We start from the raw sequence: 24,196 nt of genomic DNA, 5'->3' as shown, positions 1-24,196 counted from the left end.
CCGATCCCATCTCGCCACCTGAAATCTGCGAGTTGCAGTCACGATGTGTATCTCTGAGCTGCCCGAATAACTATTTCTCAAAAAAAAAAAATTCTCAAACTCGCATTTTGAGCTCACGCACGGTCTGTCTGTGTGGGAGAGAGACCAAACGGGGAGGAGTATTTCGAGCAAGTTTGACATGTTATCGGAGCTTTCTGAATAACTACACATGCAAACTCGCTCGAGAAGTGCCCAAAACTGTCGATCGAAGCTTCTAGAATAGGCCCTAAGCCTTTAATAGTCTAAGGAAAAATGAAACCATTTAGAACATGAGGTCATTTTATTGATTTTATTTTTTATCTTCAAAGTATGTCGTCATCTTACCGTTTCCAAAATGTTGCCAGGATATTACACCGGCAATTATTAATTTCATTAAGTTCAAATACACATTATACTCCCCTTTAATGTATACATTAAATGTGAACACCAGGAGAGCATTTGTGAGCCGACCCTGGTCGCTAGGGAGACCTCCCCTCCGAGTGGCAAGTGTTGGGTAACATACAATGGTTCTCTCGAGTTCTCATTAAAAGTGTAATGTCTTTGAATGCTTGTATGTATATGCTATGTATTACCCTGGCAACGGACCTGACCCTTTACAGCTTCCAAAATCAAACACAAATTTGGTTTTGCCAAATAAAAAACAGACCGCAGCACGAGTGAATAATTTTATTTACAAAGCAGAGAAGACACAGCAAATCATAAAGATGCTGTATGCTCATGTTTATAGCATGTTACATTGAATTGTAATTACACACGAATAGACAGGTGACGGCGCTGCATTTGGACAGGACGACATGTATGGAACATATGTGTATAGTACATTCCGTGGCGCGAGAATGATTGAACACGTGCAAAATGTCGGAATCATTTCACTTTACTTTAAACTCCAATATGTTGCAAAGTGGGGTCAAAAACGCCAGCAGAAGAAAAACTTGAAATGGAGCCAGGTCTTTGCTGTGTGGGGGGGGGGGGAGACAATATTAGAAAATTGGGGTGAATGGAAGGATGGGCAAACAGACTGTATGAAGAGGGACACAGAATACTTATTGATCAATAATCTGTTATATGTAGATTTTTTTTAAATCTCCTGATACCAGCATCCTCTCCACATTCAGAACACGTGTTCAGTTATCTACAAGGTACAGTATGCCGAGAAAAGAGATCTCTAAAAGCCATGAAGCCACTTTGAGGACATTCAAACGTAAGCCTGGGCGGAATTGAAAGCGATCCTCGCATGCAGAGAAGGGGGAAAACGTGGGGGGAGAAACAATGAGCCGGGAAAGATGGCACACCATGAGAACAATAGTACAATTTACAAGGCCCCGATATGGAGCAGAGAGGCACATGTACATTTACCGATAACATGATTTGCCTCAACATTTACTACCTTCAAATTCTAATCCAGATATAAGCGTACGTGACAAAAACGCTGAAAAAGGTATAATCTCTCAATTTGATTGTTTTTAACAAGCAATCTCCTGTAGTTCACTGCTTATGTGGACGAAACGGAGCCCAGAGAAAGCGGTTTTAATAACTCTGCAGAAATGGGGAGAAGATTTTAAAGGCATGAGCCACCTCAAATAATGGCTCATCCAGCAGAAACCTTTATCAGACATTTCCTGGCAGCCATTTTAATCTCCCCAGGGCCCTGGATTTCTGAACGCGCTCTTGGGAATGGAAAAATAAAAGAAATGGCAAAAATGAGAGGGACCAGCATTTTTACCAAAAGGTCGCCAGGGAAAACATGGTGCCGTTTGCCCCCCTGCCGGGGGTATTGCGGCTTTATTAGCGATATTGCAGATTAGACTTTGCACCCGAGGTTGGAATACAGGCTTTAGCTGGATGCCATGTTCTGTTTATAGCTCAATCTCTGAAACACGCACGGTTGCTTTATAAGTGTGCAAGTCCACACGGCAAGAACATGAAGGGCAGAATTCATTTCATATAAATAACGTTACAGACCAAAAGGAGAACACACACGCACACACGCCCCCCCCAGCCCCCCCCGCTTTTCTGTTTGTTGGGTGAATGGGGACAGAATGGTTAGAAAAACTGCAGTGTTTTGTAGCCATTAACCCCTTCAGTGCTGGCAGTCCGCAACCCACTCAACTATTTAGAAAACAGTCCCTTTGTGCCAACCTCAGTCTTTGGGGGGCGGGGGGGGGGGGATTATTCATTATACTACGATAGTGCCGAACGGGGCACTATCACATGGAAACGCCCATCAACTTCCACGGGCGTTTCCATGCAATATTTCGCTGAGCTAGCGTGAATGCAGTTTAGTGAATAACTCCCTTTTTGCTTAGCGATGTGTAGCAATGTGTTGAGACCCCTCTGGCAGGAAAGAGTTTAAGCTCGTGTTACATGACATCCAATTATGTGTAAGTTTCGTCAGGGTTTAAGGGAGATGGGTCTTTCAGAGCATGCGTGGGGATCGGTACACTGAAGGCAAATGTAGGGTGACTTGAGGGATGTGGTTAGGTGTTGGAAGTGTAAGTATAGGTTGAGACTTTAGGAAATCAGAGCATGGAGGATGTTTGGTATAACAGAGCTACGTCTAGCAGAGCATTGGTGAGTTGGATGGAGAGGAACAGGCCTAGCAGTCCTGCGAGCAACACACACGCTCTAAGGTGGATGCAACAAAGGAGGAGAAAATGATGGCTGTGTTATTCGTTTACAAGTAATTCAAATATGCGCCTACAGTACATACCAAGGTAAAGTGTGATGGGTGTGCGATAATACATGCATGGGGATTGGACACATACCTGGGATGAGTAACGGTACAGGACATGCATGCTGAAAGTGAATGCATTCAACACATTTGGGTTACAGATGATGTAGTATACGAATACCTTCAGCAATAAGCCGTAACCACGGCTCACATTACTATGTCCTCAAAAGCTATTGAGCTATAAACAGAACATATGATAGAGATCTACTGATGCGGAGATATGTAATCCGATTTTAACACACAGGGGCAGAAACCTACGGGGTTATGCAATCCTTCTTTAATACAAAAGGGGCAGAAACCTGCTAGGCAGAGATGGATATTTCTTTAAATACACATAAATAAAACTGCTACGTTAGAGCCACGGCAATAAGGCACTAAAGGAGTTATCTTACCGTCTAGCAAACAGAATGCAATATACCCAGCAAGTAACTTTACTTCGACACAAAGTAGCCAAGCACAAAATGTGACACATTAAGAGATTTTAATGATTTGAAAATGATCTGCATCCTGCCCCACCCATAAAATCCAGTCTGTACATTATATAGCATGCCTTCCCTTCCTCGCTTAGAAAGCCACAGCACAGTTACATGGAGATTGCCCAACCCCACATTATAAAACCCCCGCTGATGGGTGCCTGTATGGATAACTAGGACAAAAGACCTGCTGTGTGCGGCCTTCCTGCTGGTGTCAGGCCTAATGTCTGACCTGTATCAAAAGAAAAACGATGCATCTCGGATGAGAGCGGCCACACCGAGATCTTGGGACGATGCAGACCACAGACGGAGCTCCTATTTAAGGCAAGGCATGTATTTCTCAGCGATCTACGATAACAACAAAAAAAGACTGGGGAACGTGACAAAGTGTTCATACATAACCCCCTCCCTCGCAGCACGTGATTTTGCACCGCGGACTCCCCGGGCAGCGGTTAAATACATGGGTGTGCAGAGTCAGGCCTGGGACCCGCGTACAAGCAGTCTGCCGATTTACCGCTGGCTTCTTCACCTGCCTCCTGCTTATTTCTTCTTGGACTGCTTGCGCTCAAAAAACTGGGAAGGGGGAAGACGGAAAAAAAAATGGAATTATATTTTTTTTCATTGTGTGCAATTTACTACTTTATATAGAACTTTTCAATGAAACGATTGCCTACTTTTCAGTTTAATTGTGCAGCAAAATATGCAGGGACTTTAAAATATAAAAACTTGCTTGCATGTGTCCAAGCGTGTGTGTGCGTATTTTCTCTATTGGAACTAAGGCAGTGTTTCCCAACTCCTCAAACCTCCCCAACAGGTCAGGTTTTAAAGGACATCCCTGCTTCAGCACAGGTGGCACAATCAGAAGCTCAGTCGGAGAATGAGCCATCTGTGCTGAAGCAGAGATATCTTGAGGACTGGGGTTGAGAAACACTGCTCTGAGGACAATTCTAAAGCACCCGAGTTTAAGCAACAACGTTATAATTAAAATAATGAAATGAGATCTGGACGGCACCGAGTGCTGCAGGAATAACAGGACAGGATCCCCGTACACTGCATGGAACAGGTTTGCTGGAGGTGAATTCCCACACAGGACACAACTGAGTGCTGGCAGCAGCACGCTCAACAGGCTATTGCCGTTTTATTTGAGCTAAAATCAGGTATTTTTCTAGTTTACAGCATGTTTTACTGCCCCCATCTCTTCCTTATCCTGCATGCGTTTCCAATTGGTCAGATTTATTCACGCCCGTCCATGTTAAATGAAGAACAACATCATTTGATGGCCCAAGTCTGTCTAATAAGTTCGGACTGGTCAGTTTATACTGTGCTGATTCGGCTGTTCTTTTCCCCACGGCATTAGCAGTTAGCATGGAAGCCTGTTTTATTGAGTGCGGATGGCAGCGGCCATTTTAATTTCCCAGAGGCAAACTTTCACCTCATTTAAATAGGGCACCACTGCTAAATACAGCAACGAAAGCCACAGCAGTTAAAAATGAAGCATTTATTTTGATGGTAAGTAGAGGGGATTGCAGCTTTAAACATACCGTGGTCATTATTTGAACTTGTTCCTACGTTGGACTGCACCTTTATCACGTGCCTGTTCTTTGACACGTGCACCAGTGTGCTGCAATTAATGCTTCGGCTAGAGACCGCTATTTATGTAATAAGTAATGAGCTACATTACAAGCCATCAACCGTCTGCGTGGGACCTGAACATATGCCAATGCAGCCCTGCCAACTCTGACTCGGGGCCTTCAAAGCTACAATACCCTGCGGGCCTCTGGCAGCAAAGGGATTAATATGAGAAGGTTAACAAAAACATTATTACTGTGGAAAGGCAAAATAAAAGCACTAAACATTAAGGAGACCGGACGAGCTGCGATTCCATCATTTACCACCCGAAGGCTGGAGAGGCCTGAAAGGAAACACACTGCAGGCCTCTCCAGCTGGAACGGGAACACTTACCACGATGCAGCAACCGTGCACGACAAATACACAACACACACACACACAGGGTGCAGAGGGGAAGACCACGGTGACATGCATGCACCAACTGCCCACGTGTGTCCCAGGGTTAAGTGCTAGGAGGCGAAAACCACTAATGTAAGCAAAGGGAATGGGCCTATTCTTGCTACACTTTGTAAAAAGAAAATACTTTGCTATACTGTACCTCCCCGTAGCCACACCGTGAGTTCGTGGGAACTTGTTTTAATTATAATTTGCACTGTACATGCGAAGGGCCTGAAAATGAAGCTGGGACATCACCAACTTCCCATTCACCATGTTTTAGTTTTGCACATGCTGCCCTTTTGGGTTGGAAAATACTATGTATAGAAGCTACACTTTCAGTTACGCAGCCTGCAGATTCCTCCAGCACCGAGGGGATAAAACCACAAATTAAGCCTTCATTAGCACACACTAATCCGCATTGCTAGACCAGCTGTCCTCTTGTAATGGATTCTAAATTGAGCTGGCGACCCAAACATGATCAAAGTGCATCTTCGCACCCTAAAGGTGTAGAACTAGAGAGTTTAGGGGGATGAGAGACAGATCCTCAGCCCAGTGTGCAGTGACCCATCCACCCACTGAACACCCCACACCAATCTTCTTACACGTTTAATTACCTGTTTGCGCTCATCTGGCCACCTGAGCAGGAGAGAACCCACAAATGTAACATGTCATACACCAAAAGTCACATTTCTCCGAGTATCAAATTAAGTACCACAAATCTTTATTTATTTTTTTATTGCCTTGCCATTTATTTTAACCCATCTTCTGCTAGGCCGCCAAATACCACATTGAGCAATGCTTTCCCGGCCCCTCTGGCAGTGAAGGTGTTAAAGGTCAAAAAGCGCACAAGTTTATTTAAAGAATAAATATATAACTGCCTGAAACCTTAGTAAAATGTGACGCGTGTGGTGTATAAAGCTCAGGAGCGAGAAGCTCTTCAGAGCAAAGTCTGCTTCCCCTCAATGTTTGCCTTCATGCCGTGCCCCTTCTGCCCCGGGTTCCCGTGTCTCACACCTGGGAAGCCCCGCCTATATAATGCAGCACGCGCAGGCGAGGCAGGGGAAAGAAACGCATTGTGCAGCTGCGAGTAAAGAAAATCTGGCTCCGAACAAATTCTTTATACACATTTACACACAGCCGCTGGGTCTGAAGTGTTATTAGCAAGCGGCCCGTTTAGATTTGGTAAAAAGCATATAGAAAAAGAGAACTATATATTACAAACAAAACGATATACATGTTAAAGTGAAATAAAGTACTTCTTTTTTCATATGATTGCTGGAGGAAGAAAAAAGCTGCTGTGAAGCCAAGACCGGAAGCAGTATACTTTATTTTGTCACTTTAATGATGCACCATTTTGCACAACATCAGCACTAATAGCCCTTTCAATAGCACATAGTTGCACGTATTTGCACATAACTAAATAGTGCTCCCCTCATTCTTTCTGTATATCTGTTGTGAATTTAGAGGTGAATTCTATTTGGGTCAAGAGTTGCTATTTATATATTTTATAATTTATATCACAAGTGCCGTTTTTTTCTTTATTGTTATAACATTTCATTAATAAACCACAACCTGTCTGGCATTTAATAACCACAGCACCGTCCCATCCTGCATTGCACCTTTCCTTGGGTTTGGTCCCTTTTCGAACCCTAAATGTTTTCTTCTCGTTTCCTTTTTGTAACTGTGAAGAGCTAGGAGTCCCATTGGGAGAAAAGCGCTATATAAATAAAGTTATTATTGTAACTTATATCTAACCCTATAAAAGAGCGACACAGAACAGTACAAGTATATATAACTGCGAGGCTCCCTCCACTGGGAGTAGACTAGGTCTGAAGGTCTGAAGGTCCTTACAACATCCACCCACCTTGTGTGATGTCTTGACAGACTTTGTTGCGGAGCCCCTGGGGGAACGCCTGCTGGGTGACTTGCGGACGGAGAGGTGCGGGGACCTGGTAGGCGTGCTGGAACGGTTACTCTTACTCCCGCCTCGCGCACGGGGGGAGTTTTTGGGCGATGCTGCCTTCTTGCCAAGCCCCCTTCTTAGGAGGCTGCTGCCAAGTTTCTTGGGTGTGTTCAGGATGCTGAAGGACATGGTCTGCCCCTTGCTGGCCTGCGTCTGCTGGGGAGGGTTGGAGTAGAGCAGGTCAGTGTCCCATGTGGCTCAGCTACAGGTTTATACAAGGCAGGGGAAGCTTTGAATTTACAAATGACCACTAGCTCCATGCTGGACAGGAGAGGCCATCAAAGAAAGGCTGTAGGACCCAGCAATGTTAAGTTCACTTCTTTTCTGTGGGAATGACATGTGGCTTGTATGTATCTGTAGCACCATATCTGCATTTGTGAGCACCAAACTATAATGCAGCAAGCGGCACGCCAAATATTCGCATTACAGCCTACATTCGGTCAACCTAAATGTATGGGGGGTTATACATTAAACTGCAATAGTGCAGAGGGGCATTATCGCATGGAAACAGCCAGTGAGTTCAATGGGGCTATCAAAGAGGAATACCCCACAGTGTCCATACAATTGGGATACGCGGCTCGATTTTCTACAGATCTCTTAGGGGTCCAGGCAGTGGGCGTTAGGTCAGCACCCCCTCCGCCCCCCCCCTCCCCCCCCATCTGAAGTGTCCTGGTTAGCAGTGAAACAGGAATGCAAAAAAAATAAAAAACACACAGCTGGGGGTTACTGTACGACAGACCGTGGTTAACAGAACGGCTATTTCAGTAAAGAGGCGAGCGCTTTTAGGACTCGTTTTGCTACCAATGGGTACAGTATTAAGGAGTGCGCAGGACAAAGTCCTCCAGCGGGTGGAACACTCTCACTACACGGAGTGTAGGGGTCAGTCTGGGGCGACCACGTGCACAGATGGGGCTTCAGTAACACACCTGCTGACTGCTGCTCTTCCTTCTTTCTGCCACAAGCAGTTTGCGCCCGTCGTGCTTGTCCTTGGGGGTCATGGGACGTGGGAAGCAGCTGGCGGACTTCTTGGACTGAGGAGAGAAGCAAAGTTCCATTCACTCAATTCATAGGGGGTTCTATTCTGTTGGCGTTGAGACCGTCACTTATTGCGAGTTAAAATGGTTAGTGGCACTTGCTCTTATGCGATGAAAGGTATTTCACTTACTGGATTCTCAGATGTTATACGGACTTTATTCCTGTCTTTTATCTCACTTCTAACATGAAAAACCTGTATTGCAAAAAAGGTAGGGTTCCCCTGACCAAGCAGTACTTACCACTGCCTAATGGCCCTTTAAAGGGACAATCCGTGCAATATCCTACATGTGTTTTAAATAAACCAGTTCTGTATTAGAATACTTACTACATTTTTCTCATTTAACTCAATGCCATTTTTAATGCGTTTTAATATACTGAGCATCCTGTGATTTCTATAGCAGGCTTTATCCCACCTCCCCAGCAGTGCAAGATCTTTGTAACACTTTCCTGTTTGGGATAATTTGTTGCCTATATTCCCAGCAGTTTGAGCTGCAAACTGTAACAATAGACAATGTTACCATAGTAATAAGAATACATTGTAGCTGCTGAGTTACACTTAAGGATTGATTGAATGAAATTGAAAAGCAGACATTTAGCGAACCCTGGGAAGCCAGATCTTTGCTGATCGATCACGGGAGAACTAATCGATCGGCAGCTTAGGTAATTCGTTTTCAATCAAAGTAATCAAAGGCTGCACATATTAAAACAATTTTTTTTTTTTAAATGTTATTATTTTAAAGTGCTGCAAGGACTGCCTGGCATGAAAGTAATCCAAAGACAGCGGCGTGTTTAATCGCTCCTACCAAGCTGCTGGAAACCTTTCATTTTAATCCGCTAGGTGGCACTGCCCCGTTAAGGAAACAGGGCAAATGAATACACAAACCATACACAGCTTGCTGATCCGCGAGCGGCCTATTGCTGAGGGAGGATGTGTCCTACATGCAGAGAAGTGACTGACGAGCTTGTCACTGTGTGTAAGAGGCCACGGCGATTGCTGCGGACATCAGGCTCCCTCTTTACCACCACATGGTCATTACACAGACCACCTTCATAGGAATTGGCCCTTGACAATACCCAATTTAAAGCACTGTGCTTTATTAAAGGCTCGAGGAGGGGGGGAAGATCACACACCTCTGGTGTGTCCGGTCCGTGATGACCCTCCTCGGACACTCTCTTCATTTGCCGCCGTGTGGTGATGCTGCTGCTCCCCCCCAAGGAGGACTCCGGCCCAGAGGGAGCCAGGGTCATCCTGCGTGTGCTGGTCGTGGACTCCATGATCTGGGACGGCAGCATGGTGGCCCTCCGCATCGTCTCCTGGGGGTCGCCCATCTTCACCTCCTCGTCTGTGATGGTGGTGGCACAGAGGGTTGGCTGTGGGGTTAGAGACAGAGGTCAGTGCAAGGGGCAAGAATATCCCGTTAAAAATGCTCAAACCAGGGATGTCATTTAATGCTTTCGCCACCAGAGGGGCCGGCAAGAGTTCATATGTATTAGTGCCAACACGCAGGGCATCTGAAGCAGACAAGTGATGCCTTCCCAGCTCACATGTAGCTAGAGCAATAAACTCCTCTCAGGCTGGTCCATTGAAAGGTTATCAGAACTTCCCGGGAATATACAGGCCTGCATATGGTTACACAGTGTGTGACTGACACAGTGAGGGCCACAAAGACTCAAGCTTTTTGCATTTGTCAGACTGGCTGCCATTAGGATAGGCCCTGGGTGTTTGGTATCTCGGTGGAGATTTCTGTAATATTACACCTGACACACCCGCAGGAACATCACGCGAGTGCGATCTTTACAGGTTCTCTTGGTCTGCTGCCCAGCCCCCTTACCCCCCCGTTGCACAGCCCTCAGAACCACGTACCCTAGACTCCAACGGGTAGCATGTTTTAAGGTGGGGCGGGCAGGCACGGTTTCGTAGCTGCATCTCTGCGATTCGGCTCCAGTCTTCCTGGGGGTCCGGCTCGTCCTGGCAGGTGCCCATGTAGAAGCTGTTCCGACCTGAGAAGCGAGAGGTGTTATAAACTTGGGGGACTGGAAATATTCTGCAACTGGAGACTAGTAATAGGTATTGGGCTGCTGGAGAAGTTCACTTCTGGGGTGTTTGCAATGCACCACAGCAGGAGTGGCCAACTCTAGTCCTCAGGAGCCACCAACAGATCAGGTTCTCAGGATAACCCTGCACAGGTGGCTCAATCACTCCCTGCTTCAGCACAGGTGGCTCAATTAGTGGCTCAGTCAAAGACTGCACCACCTGTGCTGAAGCAGGCATATCCTTAAAACCTGACCTGTTGGTGGCACTTGAGGACTGGAGTTGGCCGCTCCTGCACTACAGGCTCCTCGGGAATAAAAGGCCGCAATGAACAGAATTAGGGGGAATAAAACCGAAACCTATATCAAAGAGAGAAAGCGTTGGCATGTTTATTTTAATGTCCCTTAACCTGGGACATTGCAGTGTTGCCGGCATCTTTCATGTACAAACAGGCATCAGTGCTGGGGTCACTTACGGGTTGGGACATGAGAAAGCACAGAACGTGGTCCAAAATGATGGTAGCATCCTTCTCCTCCAACCCCCACCATCCACAGGGTTAAAGTGATGGACGCTGACGAATTAAGATATGGGGCCAACAAAAAATTGCACAAGGGTGATATACGATTGGGCGCCAGGGCTGCAATTTGTATGGAATAAATTTAATATTTATCCAGTGCTGTGACAGGTGGAGTGGCTCAGTGACAATGAATACATATGCATTATACAGCCTGCCGATCTACAATTGTTCCCAATGCAGAAGAGGGACTGAAGAGCTTGGCTGTGCGTGTGACCATGGTGATCGGGGGGGAGACATCAGGCACTGCCCTTAACCCCAAATGATGCCATGCAGGGATATCACTGTGACACAGAACTCCATATGATTAGACCCGTGACAATACCAGTTAAAAAGCTCTGTACTGATCCTATTGGCTGGAAATGGAAAGGCTTGAGGAGAAATCACGCACTGAAAACAATGACAGATATTGAAGCAAGGGAAACTCCTTGTGACCTCGGGCAACAAAATTAGATTGCAAGTTCAACGGGACAGGGACACGTGCCTGAAAATGTCTATGTACCGCGCTATGCTAGAACCCTGCGATGCTTCCCTGAACGGCTTTAACTGGGTGACCCACAGGTATGTTTAACCCACTGAATCCTTTGTAGCCGCTGTATACAAGAATCTCCCCACCCGGACTGTATTTGTGATCTGTGGTATATTTAGATTTGTTAACTGTGTACTGTTAATTGTCCAGCTTCTAACAGGCAGATTTATTGGGGGGAGGGTTGTCATGTGACTGTTTAGATGTATACATTTAAAAGCAGTAGCGTTGCTGGGTTATAGCATCTTAAGAGTGTGCATCTTAAAGTGAGAATCTTTACATGAATATGTAGTTAGACTGTAGTTAGACTGGATGCTGAATCTTTCTGCAAATTCTTGTACACAAGGCAACAACCGGTGAGCTTATCTGACCACACTATGATCCCATGCATGTTAGCCTGTACAATTGACCCCCCTGAACACTTTATTTACTGCAGTCTCTCCCAACACTTCTCTGCACACAACTGTCTCTCCTATCCTCCAAATCCCTCTGCAATCATTTAACAGACCCCGACACTGCCAAATGCAGCACACTTTCAGTGGCAAGTAAGAGGCACCCATCTGCTGTCTACTGAATGCACACACTAACTTGGTTCACCACAGCGTCATGCAAAGTTACCTACCTCTGTGATAATTAACAGGCTACTTACCGCACGTCTGCTATTTACTGTGGCCTCCTGGAAATGTTACTGTCTCTACCAACTACAAACGCCTCCCTCCTGACCCACACCCAATATTGTCATACACCCTGGATTACTCAAAAGCCTTGCATGATCTACTGAATGGTCATAAAGTCATGCGATATTGGGTATTTTTAATCCCTCTGGTGCTTAAGGGGTTAATGGGATTGGAGTTTTATTTTAAAATAACATCTGTTGGAGTTGTAACATGTCGGGACTTTTCCAGCTCTGTGCTTAGATTCAAAAGGGCTTGATTGAAGTTGGGTGTGGAAAGTACAAAAGTGGGTTTACTGTATGTTAACACCTTTCTGCAGGCCTAGTGTATATGGCTGGAGATAAGGGCAGTGTCTGGAGACTTGGGTGTAAAATATAGCATCCGTGACATCGTTCCACTGTGGTAATCCACTGTGTGCTCATTTGCATGTCATTTCCCAGAATCCCTTGCCGCAGTGGAAGTACTGTATGCTAGGTGATAATGTTGAAAGGCAGGGTGCAGACCTGTCAGACATGTGAATGTGCTCACAAGTGACACACACACACACACACACACACACAGACACACACAGACACACACAGACACACACAGACACACACAGACACACACAGACACACACACACAGACACACACACACTGCCGGCAGATAAGAACCACTTGCCCCACCGTGTCTGCCTATTTTCCTATCTGCTGTAAAACCTCAGACCCCGTGAGATCCTTGGCTTCCTTTCGGATTTAGGACCCTTTGCGTTCATCCCAAACATGTTTGACTTCCCTTACTGTATCAGCCCCAAATAACCTCAGCTGGGACGAGTTTCCATGTATCGACAACCTTTTCGGTTAACTATTTATTCTAAATGTAAACAGTGCCTTCGGCAATGAAGGGGTTAGCTCTGCTGGCCTAGTAAACAACGAAGCCAGAGTCCAAGACAAAACTGAGACAGGTGTAAGCATGTTGGGTTCACGGGTTTCCCCGCCAGATACCTACCTCCAGCCTGGGAGAGCCGGGCGGAGCTGCGAGTGGTCGGCCGGTACCCGGGCAAACTCATCAGCACGGAGTTATTCAGACTATCCTCGGAGGAGCACTTGTCCAGCTTCCCCAGAGAATCGTCAGACGGACAGATAGCCAACGCCGGGGCAGAGATGGCAGCCTTGGGACCCCCGCGCCTCCGGGGGTTCTGCTGGTGCAGGCTCTGGGTGGATGGAGCCGAGCGCAGGCTGTAGAAGGACGTGTTGGCGCTTTCCTGCTCTCGCTCTGTCTTCGTTTTCTTAAGGTTAAAAACAAAAATACAGCACAGTAAGTATTTCGGTACAGCCAGCACAGAGACACGGCTTTGTCTTCTCCAGTACTCCTACCAGCAGGAGACTCCGGGGCAAAGCGGCTACGGACACCCTCATTCCCTACACCTTCATGGAAATGGGCAGCAGCGTGATGCCAAGTGGGGATCCTCCGATTACCTGCCAGAGCCTGTGCTTATTTCTGTGCCCTACCGCTCAGAGTCCAAATCAACCCAAAAGTCTCATGGCAGCAAGAGCTTGCAATCCCTTTTCACTCCTTAGATCTAAACCCATTAGAAAATGCGCCATACCATTTTTACTTACCATATGTTGAGCAAAAATAGACTGGTAACCATACCGTGGGGCTGATACCATACCGTGGGGCTGATACCATACCGTGGGGCTGATACCATACCGTGGGGCTGATACCATACCGTGGGGCTGATACCATACCGTGGGGCTGATACCATACCGTGGGGCTGATACCATACCGTGGGGCTGATACCATACCGTGGGGCTGATACCATACCGTGGGGCTGATACCATACCGTGGGGCTGATACCATACCATGCTACGGTAAAGGATTTTTTGCGGTCACAATCAACCGTGATCTACAGAGTTACCAATCTAAGCATATAACCCAATTGTTAACACACAGTAGAGGTAATGGTGTTTGCACATATGCATGTTAATTAGTAGGGGATTTTTTGCTGGCAAAGTCTTCCTTCTTCTCGGACCACTGAGCTGAAAATGAGAGTAAATCCAGCGGTGGCTGTGTGTATCCCAGATGGGAGGGTTTTAACTACTGATGGGTATTACAGTATGTCAAAATGGACAGCGGAGATCTTCCTTCTTCTAAAGTGAGCTTTAAGCTATTAAAAAAGTGCTCAACAAAAGGGGAACAGGTTCGTTCTTTGCAGAGATCTTGTACTTTGAGGTCTAAATTGGAAAAACGAATAAAACACATCCTTTGTCTAAGCATCAGATGTCTGCGTGGCAACGTTTTACTTCTTGTTACAACTGGTGATACGCACAATTTGACTGGTGCTGCATTAGCAGGTATTGTTATAAAAACATTATATAGAATGTTTTCTATATTACAGAGTGCGCTCAATTTATTGCAGTTTCAGTACAGGTGGTCCTCGCTTACCGACAGATGCCTTATCCGCCCGCCACATAATGCAGTCCACCGGACGCATTATCCGTCGTCTGACACGCTTATCCGAAGGTCACCGCTGCCCATTAATATGGACCCGCAAGCCGACGGCCCGTTAACCGATTGGCGGTTTGGGGGACGCATTCCGTCGGATAAGCGAGGGACGCATATATATGTTTGTGCTGCCCTTTTTAAAACATTGTAACAGCACAAGATAACATCATTGAATTATTACCGCTTTTGCTGCACGAGGGGACCGGTGTAAGCTTGTTTATTGGACCTTTTTGTTGCTCGTGGGGATGGGGCCAGTGAGATAGCAAATGGGTTTATAAAACAAAAAAAAAAAAAAAAAGGCCAGGTCAACTTGGGATTGGTGCGTGATCTGTGTATTATTTTTCAACACACTAAGGATCTCGGCTGCTCTATCGGGATCGCTGGAAGTGTCCCAGCGTCTCCTCTCACCTTGGTCAGGGTGATGTTGATGACCTGGGTTGTGCGTCTTCGTGCGGACTGTGTCTTCTTGCTGGAGTCTATGGACAGGTCCCCAATGGAGCCGAGGCTGCTGTCCAGCTTGGACTGCACCCGGTTGGGGATGGGGGTGAAGTAGAGGCTCTCGAGCGACTCGACCTTGGCAGGGAGTCGATTAGAAGCTAGGGACTCCAGGCTGGCTTCGTGGACGGCCGATGTGGTGGGCCTTTGATGGGAGCGCCCATTCTTTCTGTAACAGAAAACCATGGATGGGATGCATTATAGGGCAAGATCACCCTGGATGAATGACCAGTGCTGCACCCAAACTAATAGAAGAAAACTGGGCCCGACTCATATGTGCTATTAAATGCGTATTTCTTTATATAGTTTAGGACCATATTCACCAAGCAGAACTACTCCATAAGACACCTTCCAGCGCCGGTCTACTTTTTACAAATGTGTATACTATGAATATTTTTAGAAAAAATAAAAGCCAATAAAGAAAAAGAAAAAAAGATCACAGAACATTTTGGGGTGACGCCTTTCAAGTTGCTGTAGCAGGTGCAGGATTCCAGAACTGACATGTTATCAGTGTCCCCACAGTCAAATATACCGGGATATACCAAATAAATACAGGGATATATCAACTAAGTAAACACGGGAAGGATGTTGATCCAGGGAATGATCCAATTTGGAGTCAGGAAGGAATTTATTTTCCCCTTATGAGATATCATTGGATGATATGACACTGGGGTTTTTTGTTTGCCTTCCTCTGGATCAATAAGTAAGTTTAGATATAGGATAAAGTATCTGTCGTCTAAATTTAGCATAGGTTGAACTTAAGGCTTTGCCTATAGTGCCGACGGCGACACGATGGGTGACGTCACCGGCGAAAGTTATGTTTCGCCGGTCGGCCGCATCGCGGGATTACCGCAATTTGATTTGTTCACGGGCCGTCACGTGACGCAACGGCCCTTGAAAAATCAAATTTTGCGGGCGGCGGGTTTTCGCGACGGTGACGTCGCTCCGCCGCATGCACTATAAGCGCACAGGGCAGCAATGCTTTTGGGCGAATTTGTGTCGCCGGCACTATAAGCACGGCCTTATGGACGTATGTCTTTTTTCAACCTCATCCACTATGTGACTATGTAAACAAGGGGCATGCAATGTAACAATAGTGCATTTAAAACTCTGAGGGAATTTGCCCTAGATATAAGCGCTACAAGGATTCCTATGATACAGTAATGAGGGTGGGATTAGGAAGCCACTTTAATAAGAGCCTCACTGGATGCCATTTTGAGCACCCCAGGACTTTCACAGTTTCAATGGAAATATATCTTTATAAAAAACACAACTTTCACTCTGAATGTGAAATGAAATGAAGGCGATAACACGGACATGGACATTTGTTTTTTCTGCAATAAATAAGATTCTCTGCCGGCTGAAGGAATGGGAGGTCAGGGGGGAAATGTGAGCAAGTTCTCCGTGGAAAAGGTGGTGGATTCGTGGAATCGCCCCCCAGCAAAGGTGGCAGAGGAGAATACAGCAAGGGTAATCAAAACTGGGGTCTACATGAGGCTGAATATAAAAAGGAAAAAGAGAGGGGCAGGTGGGGTGCTGAGGTTTACCAACAGATTCAATGAGTGTGTGAAATGTACAGCGAGAAAGCGACAGGGCGCGAGGGGGGTAACGGGACAGAAATTACCTTCTGCTAAAAGTATTCAATGTAGGTGCTATTTGTGAGGACGGTGAAGGGTTAAAAGGAAGAGATGTGACGAACTCTACCCGCTTTACAACAATGGAAAAGTGAGACCACCCCATGTGCCAAACCAAATCTCTCCCCCTTATCCATGGGTCATGTAAAAAAGCCCCCCCCCCCCACCCCATGCCAATCAGAAACCCTATCCCTGAGTTATGACACACTCCGGCTCTGGTCTACATGCAAACAGCAGGTCTCCTGCCCAACGAAACCCCCGTTGTACCTGGTGGAGTTCAGAGGATGCTCCTCGTCGTCGCTCTCGTCCAGGCTGTCGATGCTGACGTTCGCATGGCTCCGGGTCGCCCGTGGGGCGGCACGTGTGTCCCGGCTCTTCATGTCGTCTGTGGCCACCTGAAACTTGCCTTGTTCTCGCAGCTGCCGGTCGGCATACACAACCTGGGGACGGGACGGAGAAGAGGTGGCGATTATTATTTGGACTTGAAGACGCTTAGTCTGAGCTCGTGTCCCAAGCTTATCTGTCCTTATAAATATACCGAGCCCCTAGCCTGACTCAATGTCATACACGCTCATTAAATGTCCCGTTTATATACAATAGGTGAGCTCAACTTTTATTTTAATATCCAACACAAAATATGTCCTCAAATTCATGGTCACGTCACACAGGAGTTAAACTACAGACGAGGCCTATGGGTAATGTCATGGAAATGACAGTGATACTTTTCAGCTTGCATTTGGAATATGAAAACAAAACGTTTTAGCCATTTGCATGACACAGCTTGTATATTAAATCCTGTGCAGTTAGAGAACCAAGCCACTGAAAAGCAGATATTTGGCCAGCAGCTTGCGTTTGGCTCTATTTCTGCATTGTGAAGCTGGTGGTTGTTGCAACCACACACAATAAGGTTGCATCAGCCAACATTTATTAGGAACCCGTTTAATGTGAAATGTGCAGACTAGCGCTCTAACTGTTCAGAGAAGTGGCAAGTCCAGGAAGAAATCAATTAAATCTCCAGCAAAGTTCCAGCAAAGGTACAAAAAATAAGCAATTATAGTATAGTGTAGCATAAATCTGCTTGCTATTGCACTGATGTTTTGAATGGCATAATTGTCCCCGGTATGGCTTGAGGCCTACATCTGGCGCCCAGACGTCAGCTGCTTGGTTTTCCTCTGGCATCTCGACAGGGGGCTACGTTGAAGCTACGCCCTCCTGAAACACCGAATGTGGGGGTCTGTAACAGACAACCCCCGGCGTAGCGCGTGATCGGCGTAGCGCCCGATCTGCACAACCCAGTTTATAGCCATTACAAATCATTTTTTAAGTGTCGTTTACATATTGTTACCTCCCTCTTTCATCCGACAATGGAAATCTATTTCAAAATCCCCCCCCGGCTATATTTTTTGTTCTTGCTATAATTTCCCCCCTCACCCCCACAAAAAAATTATAAACCAAAGTTTCAGTTTTTTTATTTTTTTAAATACTCCATATTTAATACTAATCTGTTGGTATTAAATAAGATGGTTTATACATTCCTCACACCTGGACTTAACTTTGCTTCATTTATAAACATAGAGTAAATTAAACACAATTGCTATATATTGCAATATATATTATTCATACATAAATTAAGCAATGTTTATCATTCAACGAAATATAAAGAAAGTAGAAAAAGTAAACATTCAATTTAGCTATACATCATTTTCAAGTATCCAATATTATGGTGTATATATAAGACAACATGGAAGGAGGCGATGGAGACTGTCCCCTAAAGAAGCTGAGATTAGGCAAAATGCGTAGGGAAGACTGGGCAGAGAGGAGATTATCACTCACTCCACCGGAGGCTGCCAGGGTTGGACACCCTCGGTCGGTGTTTTAGGTGGGTGGAGCTTGAATGCAGCTTGCGGGAGTGTGTGATAGAGACGCCAGAGGAAAACCGAGAAGCCGACTGCTGGGCACCAGATCCAACCCTGAAGCCATACTGGGGACAATTATAGGCGATTAAAATAAGGAGAATCCTGCGAGGGCAATGCTTACCGGCTTTATATGCTAAGGGGGGAACTAAGGGGGTAGTTCTATATGGTGTCTGAATGGGCGTTCAAGCAGTTTCATGCAGAAAGTCCATGTTGACTTCAGTGGGGACTTTCATTGGAAAACAGCCCAAGTGGCATCTTCAGACAATATAGAATAAGTGCCTACGAATACTCACTATATTGGTTTAGATTTTTTTCCAGTTTCCCGGAGGTTCTCCCTAATTACCGATTTCTACCTGGCCTACTCAAAAAAGATTTGCAAAAGATCCATATGAAGGATGGATAATGCATGAGCAGCACAGGAACTGGTCCAATGTTTGAAAATACTAAATGGTAGATAAAAGTAAATGATAAAAAGGGTCATCGTTGTTATGGTCAGTATTATCTTCATTGTTTATGTATTACACATTTTATAATTAGGAATCACCTTTACATCAAATTGGAGCTCCTATTTGTCGCCTTTCACACACATATACATATATAAAGCCACTTTCACAGGCGATAACCCCTTCAGTACCAGAGGAACCTGTGGCTTAATGGGGGACAAGGTAACTCATCAGAAGACCGTCTCCTATACGGGACTCGGGAATATCAAAGCACCTTTAACTACTTCCACAAGTGAGATAAGCCCTTGTCACTCAAGATGCTACTCCAACCCTATCAGTTTATGACATGATCTTTAAAGTATGAAGCGGACAGATCACATGGTTGGACTTGAGCAGGAGTGGCCAACTCCAGTCCTCAAGGGCCACCAGCACGTCATGTATTAAGGATATCACTGCTTCAGCACAGGTGGTTCAATCAGTAGCTCACTTAGCACCCCCTGTGCTGAAGCAGGGATAGCCTTAACACCGGACATGTTGATGGCCCTTCAGGATTGGAGTTGACCACTCTTGGGCTAGAGGAGGAAAAATCTGCATTATAGATTGTCAGCTCTTCGCACAACCCCTCCCCCTCCACACCCTTGTACAAAATGTAGGACATGGGGGTCAGGAAACCCCCATTTCAGGTATTATTCAAAATTTGGAATTAGCGCTTTAGGCTTTGTCCCTGCTGGCTACTGCCGCGCCCGCCATACGGGGACAAGAGCGCCTCTCTCTGGGGCCGGGCCCGCTGCGCGGCGAGTTTTTTTTGCAGACCAGAAAATTGTGATTAACACTGACAGAGCGTAGGCCACGCCCCCCAGCAGTTCAGCCAATGAGGGCAAACCTGCCGGGTGATGTCATGGCTGCGCCCCTGTCACGAACCCCACCCCCCCCAATCTTTCCCCCTGCAGACCGGGGAACTCTGCTGCATGCACCACCTGCCCGGCGCGGGAGCAGCGCAGACAGCGGGCCGTAGCTGTAAAGAGGCAATGCAAGCTTTTTTTTTTAAACACAAGATTGAAGCTGGGGGGTCTCATGCGCTGAACCCCGTTAATTTCAACTCCAGGGGTCCCCTGCTTCCCGAGATACAGAGCTCCACATGGGGTGTCAGCAGCTGCTCGGGCAGCAAGGGTCACATAGTGGCCGCTGTTCAAAACTCCCGCGTCCTGCCAGCCAATAGAAAGCCGTGACGTCGTCTGCTTTACAAAGCAGAGGGTTACCGGCACCCCCTATGAAGACAAGTATCTCCGGAAGCAGGGTGTCCCAGGAGTGGAAATTAATGGGGTTCAGCACTGAAGACGCCCCCCTAATTCCATCCTGTGTAAAAAAAATAACAATAAATGTAAAAAAAAAAAAGTGCTTGGATTGCTGCAACCTCCTTGATTCGTGCCATTGGTACACTGTGGTGGAACTGCACCTTTATGAGTGTGTCTCTCCTATCTTGCATTGTGGGAGGGGGACTGCACCTTTATGAGCCTCAGCATGTGTAAGAGTTCTGCTCTCACCTGCGCCTCCAGGCTGCGCACTTGGTTGGTCAGGCTCTTGCTGCTCTGCTCGGACTCCTTGGCCCGCAGTAGCGAGTGCTGCAGCTCCTTGCTGAGCCGCTCGTGCTCCAGCTTGAGCTCCGCGTTCTCCCGGCGCAGCTGCTCCTGCTCCTGGGTCCGGCTCTGCACCTCTTCACTCAGCTCCTGGTTCTGCTGCTTCTTGGCCTCGTAGTGCAACCTGGCCTTCTCAATCTGACCGAGAGAAGCCGGAAACAACACTTAGATTGCAAGCTCTTCGGGGCTGGGCCTCCTTTTCCTAATGTTACATTTATGTGTCAAGCGCTTATTCCCACTACGTGTTATATTATTAGGTCACTGCTGTGAAGCGCTAGGTACCTGGATGGCGCTATATAAATAAAGATATACAAATAGAGGAGATGCACGTTGAGGTCTGAACTGGCCCAAAAAATAAAAATGCAGAACGGTAACAAAGAACGTACATTAGAAATTCCATCTACAAATTAGAGGGGAAATTCCATGTTATGGTTCAATCATAATTGGGGCCTATTCATCGAACATTTCTCTGGGAAACAGATCTTGCCGTATACCAGGGCAGCCAACCTGTTCAGTTGTTAGAAAGCTGTTTATTATATTAAAATGTATGAATGAGAACTTATATTAGGACAATTGAATGAGACTATCTTTTAAGGTTTAGAATTCTTATGCAGCCAAAACAGATGAGTTGCAGATGTTATGCAGGACAGATGTTAGAGGTAAGCTTAGGTATAATATTACAGGCCTCGCCTAACATGAAGTAAAGTTCTGTTACAGAAACCCTGAGGGAAGAAAGGGAGCAGAGCTGGTGATCAATAAATACAGTTGTGTCTTGATCAGCTCTCTCTCTTCCCAAGACCTCTCTCTGCAAAAAAACATCTAAACTGCAATGTGAGAGACAAAGGTTTCTCTGTCTATGTTCTATCATTACCATCTGAGAGAAAGAGCACGTTATCACCATTGATTCAACATTCATCTGTAAGTAATGCTATAAGAATAAACTATAACTTTGTCTGCTGAACAATCTTGTGACGTATTGGAATCTTTATGAACAAAGAATAAAGTGAAATTATTCTACCATCAGGTATTCAGAATATCCCTGCTTCAGCACAGGTGGCTCAATCAGCGGCTCAGTCAAATACTGCACCACAGATATCCTGAAAACCAGACCTGTTGGTGGCCCTTGAAGACTGGAGTTGGCCACTCCTGCAGTATACACTTCTTGCCTTTCTCAAACATGTGATTAGTGTGTGTTCGGAAACGATTTGTTTTAAATATCTGTGGGGTGTGCAAATTTGGGGTGTAAATGAGCACATCCCATAAGTTTTAAGTATTCACATACTATTCTATCAACAGCAAGTTGGGAAGGATCACACATTTTTATCGCCTACTTCAATCAAGACTTTCAAAGTACAGGAAGGAAGCATATTTCTGAGAAAGAGGAACTAGAACAAGGGGTCAAGCGCTGAAGCTGGAGGCTGGCAGGGTAAGGGGAAGTGGGAGGAAGTACTTCAAAGAAAGGGTGGTGGATATGTGGAATCGCCTCTTAAAGAGGTGGTGAGGCCACACACACACACACACACACACACACACACAAACACACACACACACACACACACACACACACACACACACACACACACACACACACACACGATAATCAGATAACTGTCGTGCTGTTTAAATATGTTTGTGACTGTAAAAGGGCAGAACGTGCAATATTTGGAGAAAATATTTGGAAGGGGATAATAGTGGTGGGAGAGTTGGATCACTTAGTCTTAGAGGCCACAATATCAGACAGTCAAACACACATCCATATCCGACTTGCTCACAGACATACAAGTTCATTCAACACCCAAGCTATTGGTTGATTAATTGCTAGAGATGGCTGCAGTCGACAAACATAGAAGGGGTTAACAAGGCACAGGCGGCAATGGAGGAGAGGCCCACCTGGGATTTGTAATGCTCCACGGCCTGCTCTTTCTGCTCCAGCTGTGACAACAGCTCAGTCACCTTCTTCTGCTTCTCCGCTACCTCTTCATGAGCATCGCTCTCACGCTGCTTTACAGGGGGGGCGGGAAGGGAAAAACACATAACCCAGGGGAACAGATGTTTGATCAATCTTCTTACTACCTCCAGCCCATGCAACGAACTGGAAGAACAGGTGAAGAGACTGTACACTCGGGACACAGCTGCAAACCCCAAAGGGACACTATGGAAGCAAGCGTATGGCAATCGCAAACCGCAAAGGGTTCTGGGAAAATGGGAGATGGACTTTAAAAAAAAAAAAAAAACAAAGGATAGAAAAGGGCTGTAAACTAAAGGGTGTAAACTTATCAATGTCATAAGCTTTAGCCAATCCGTTTAAAATCGGACAGTAAACAGTCTGGAAGGGATGTAATAAATTACAAGCACGGAAACGAAGAGCTGAGTAACCGAAGTCACTGATAAGTTGCACTGAATGACACCATAACTGACCCGTTACACTGTGCTACATCACCTGTGTGTAAGGCCACCAGCCTGAGCATAGCGGCATTGGACATTCGGTCGCGGCCACTTGGCTGCGACCAAGTCGGGCGCCAGCGCTGGGCTGCCGAGGGGACCCTACGCCGCAGCCACTGCCCGCTTCGCCAATAGGGTAAGTTAACTTAAGGGATAGGTGGTTGAGGGAAAGAGGGGTTTGGGAGGAGGCGGGTTTAGGGGCTTACCTTGGTTGGCGAAACGGCCGGCGGAGAAATGTCCATGGGGCGAGGTACGGGACGGCTAAACACAGGCAGCCACTAGGCAAAAATGGCCGTGACCAAAAAGGTCCTAGACCAAAGTTAGCACCCTGCTAACCCCTCATACCTTCAGCTTCTGCTGCTGAGACCTCGTGGCTTTCTCCTGCTGACTCAGTTGTTTGCTCAGATCCTCCACCTGCAACACAACATGGAAGAGCACACAGTTGTAGAGAACACACAGCCCTAGATCAGCCAGTGCAGGAGTGATCTGCCAGACCCTGCATCTTCAGCACTACGGGTATTAAAAACAGCAAAGGTCCAATCAGATGTGGTGAACACTGCCCATGCCAACAGCGATGAAGGACATCCATCTCACGCCCCCTTAATCCCGCTGCTGCTGGGCCAAGGAAGTCAAACTGTGGGGCCATCAGTGGATTAATCTGGCCACTTCCTGGTCTTCGACAAGCCTTAAAGCAGCAGACACCGCCCATATATTTTATGGGAGAGGTAAGGGGGCAATAGCACTCAATTGACAGCAGTGTTTTTTTGCATCCAGTTCGTCTCAGAACATAAAATAGGCATTTAACCCAGGGGCTCCATTCTTACTTTCATGGAACCTCACTGTAGCCATTTAGAGAGGGCATCGTGCTAATGCAATAACCAAGTCATGTAAAAAAAAAAACAGGAGATGGTACATTCGAGGGCGATAAAAATGTCCGTTTTAAAAAGCAAGTAGGGTACAGGAGAAATGCGTCCTATAGAAGCCACACGGTGCTTATAAGTGCAATCCCACATAGCCAGTCTAATTGGCTTCCCAAAACAAATGTAACCATGCCAATAGAGGCAGTTCACCTTGTTTATATAATGAT

At 46.2% G+C, this 24,196-nt stretch overlaps 1 protein-coding gene across 7 annotated transcripts in view; it reads right to left on the bottom strand.

Annotated features, from left to right (window-relative positions):
* Positions 1 to 691: 691 nt before the first annotated feature.
* NUMA1 (nuclear mitotic apparatus protein 1) overlaps positions 692 to 24,196 on the bottom strand; it is a 98,500-nt gene continuing 74,995 nt past the window's right edge. For 3 of the 7 annotated variants that reach the window (XM_075592810.1, XM_075592809.1, XM_075592811.1), the window contains exons 16-26: positions 23,455 to 23,523; positions 22,558 to 22,668; positions 20,575 to 20,805; positions 16,939 to 17,111; positions 14,951 to 15,206; positions 13,043 to 13,322; positions 10,113 to 10,249; positions 9,380 to 9,619; positions 8,140 to 8,244; positions 7,115 to 7,369; positions 692 to 3,816 (exon numbers count right to left, since the gene is read on the bottom strand). In XM_075592810.1, the coding sequence (XP_075448925.1) occupies positions 3,784 to 3,816; positions 7,115 to 7,369; positions 8,140 to 8,244; positions 9,380 to 9,619; positions 10,113 to 10,249; positions 13,043 to 13,322; positions 14,951 to 15,206; positions 16,939 to 17,111; positions 20,575 to 20,805; positions 22,558 to 22,668; positions 23,455 to 23,523 (1,890 nt within the window). In that variant the 3' untranslated portion in view covers positions 692 to 3,783. Of the gene's footprint in view, positions 3,817 to 5,864; positions 5,887 to 7,114; positions 7,370 to 8,139; positions 8,245 to 9,379; positions 9,620 to 10,112; positions 10,250 to 13,042; positions 13,323 to 14,950; positions 15,207 to 16,938; positions 17,112 to 20,574; positions 20,806 to 22,557; positions 22,669 to 23,454; positions 23,524 to 24,196 lie in introns of all 7 variants that reach the window. The other 4 variants (XM_075592815.1, XM_075592812.1, XM_075592813.1 and 1 more) reach the window with 4 other exon arrangements.

This window comes from Ascaphus truei, chromosome 3 (assembly GCF_040206685.1).
Source record: "Ascaphus truei isolate aAscTru1 chromosome 3, aAscTru1.hap1, whole genome shotgun sequence".
NCBI lineage: Eukaryota > Metazoa > Chordata > Amphibia > Anura > Ascaphidae > Ascaphus > Ascaphus truei.
This window is presented reverse-complemented; position numbering and strand designations above follow the sequence as displayed.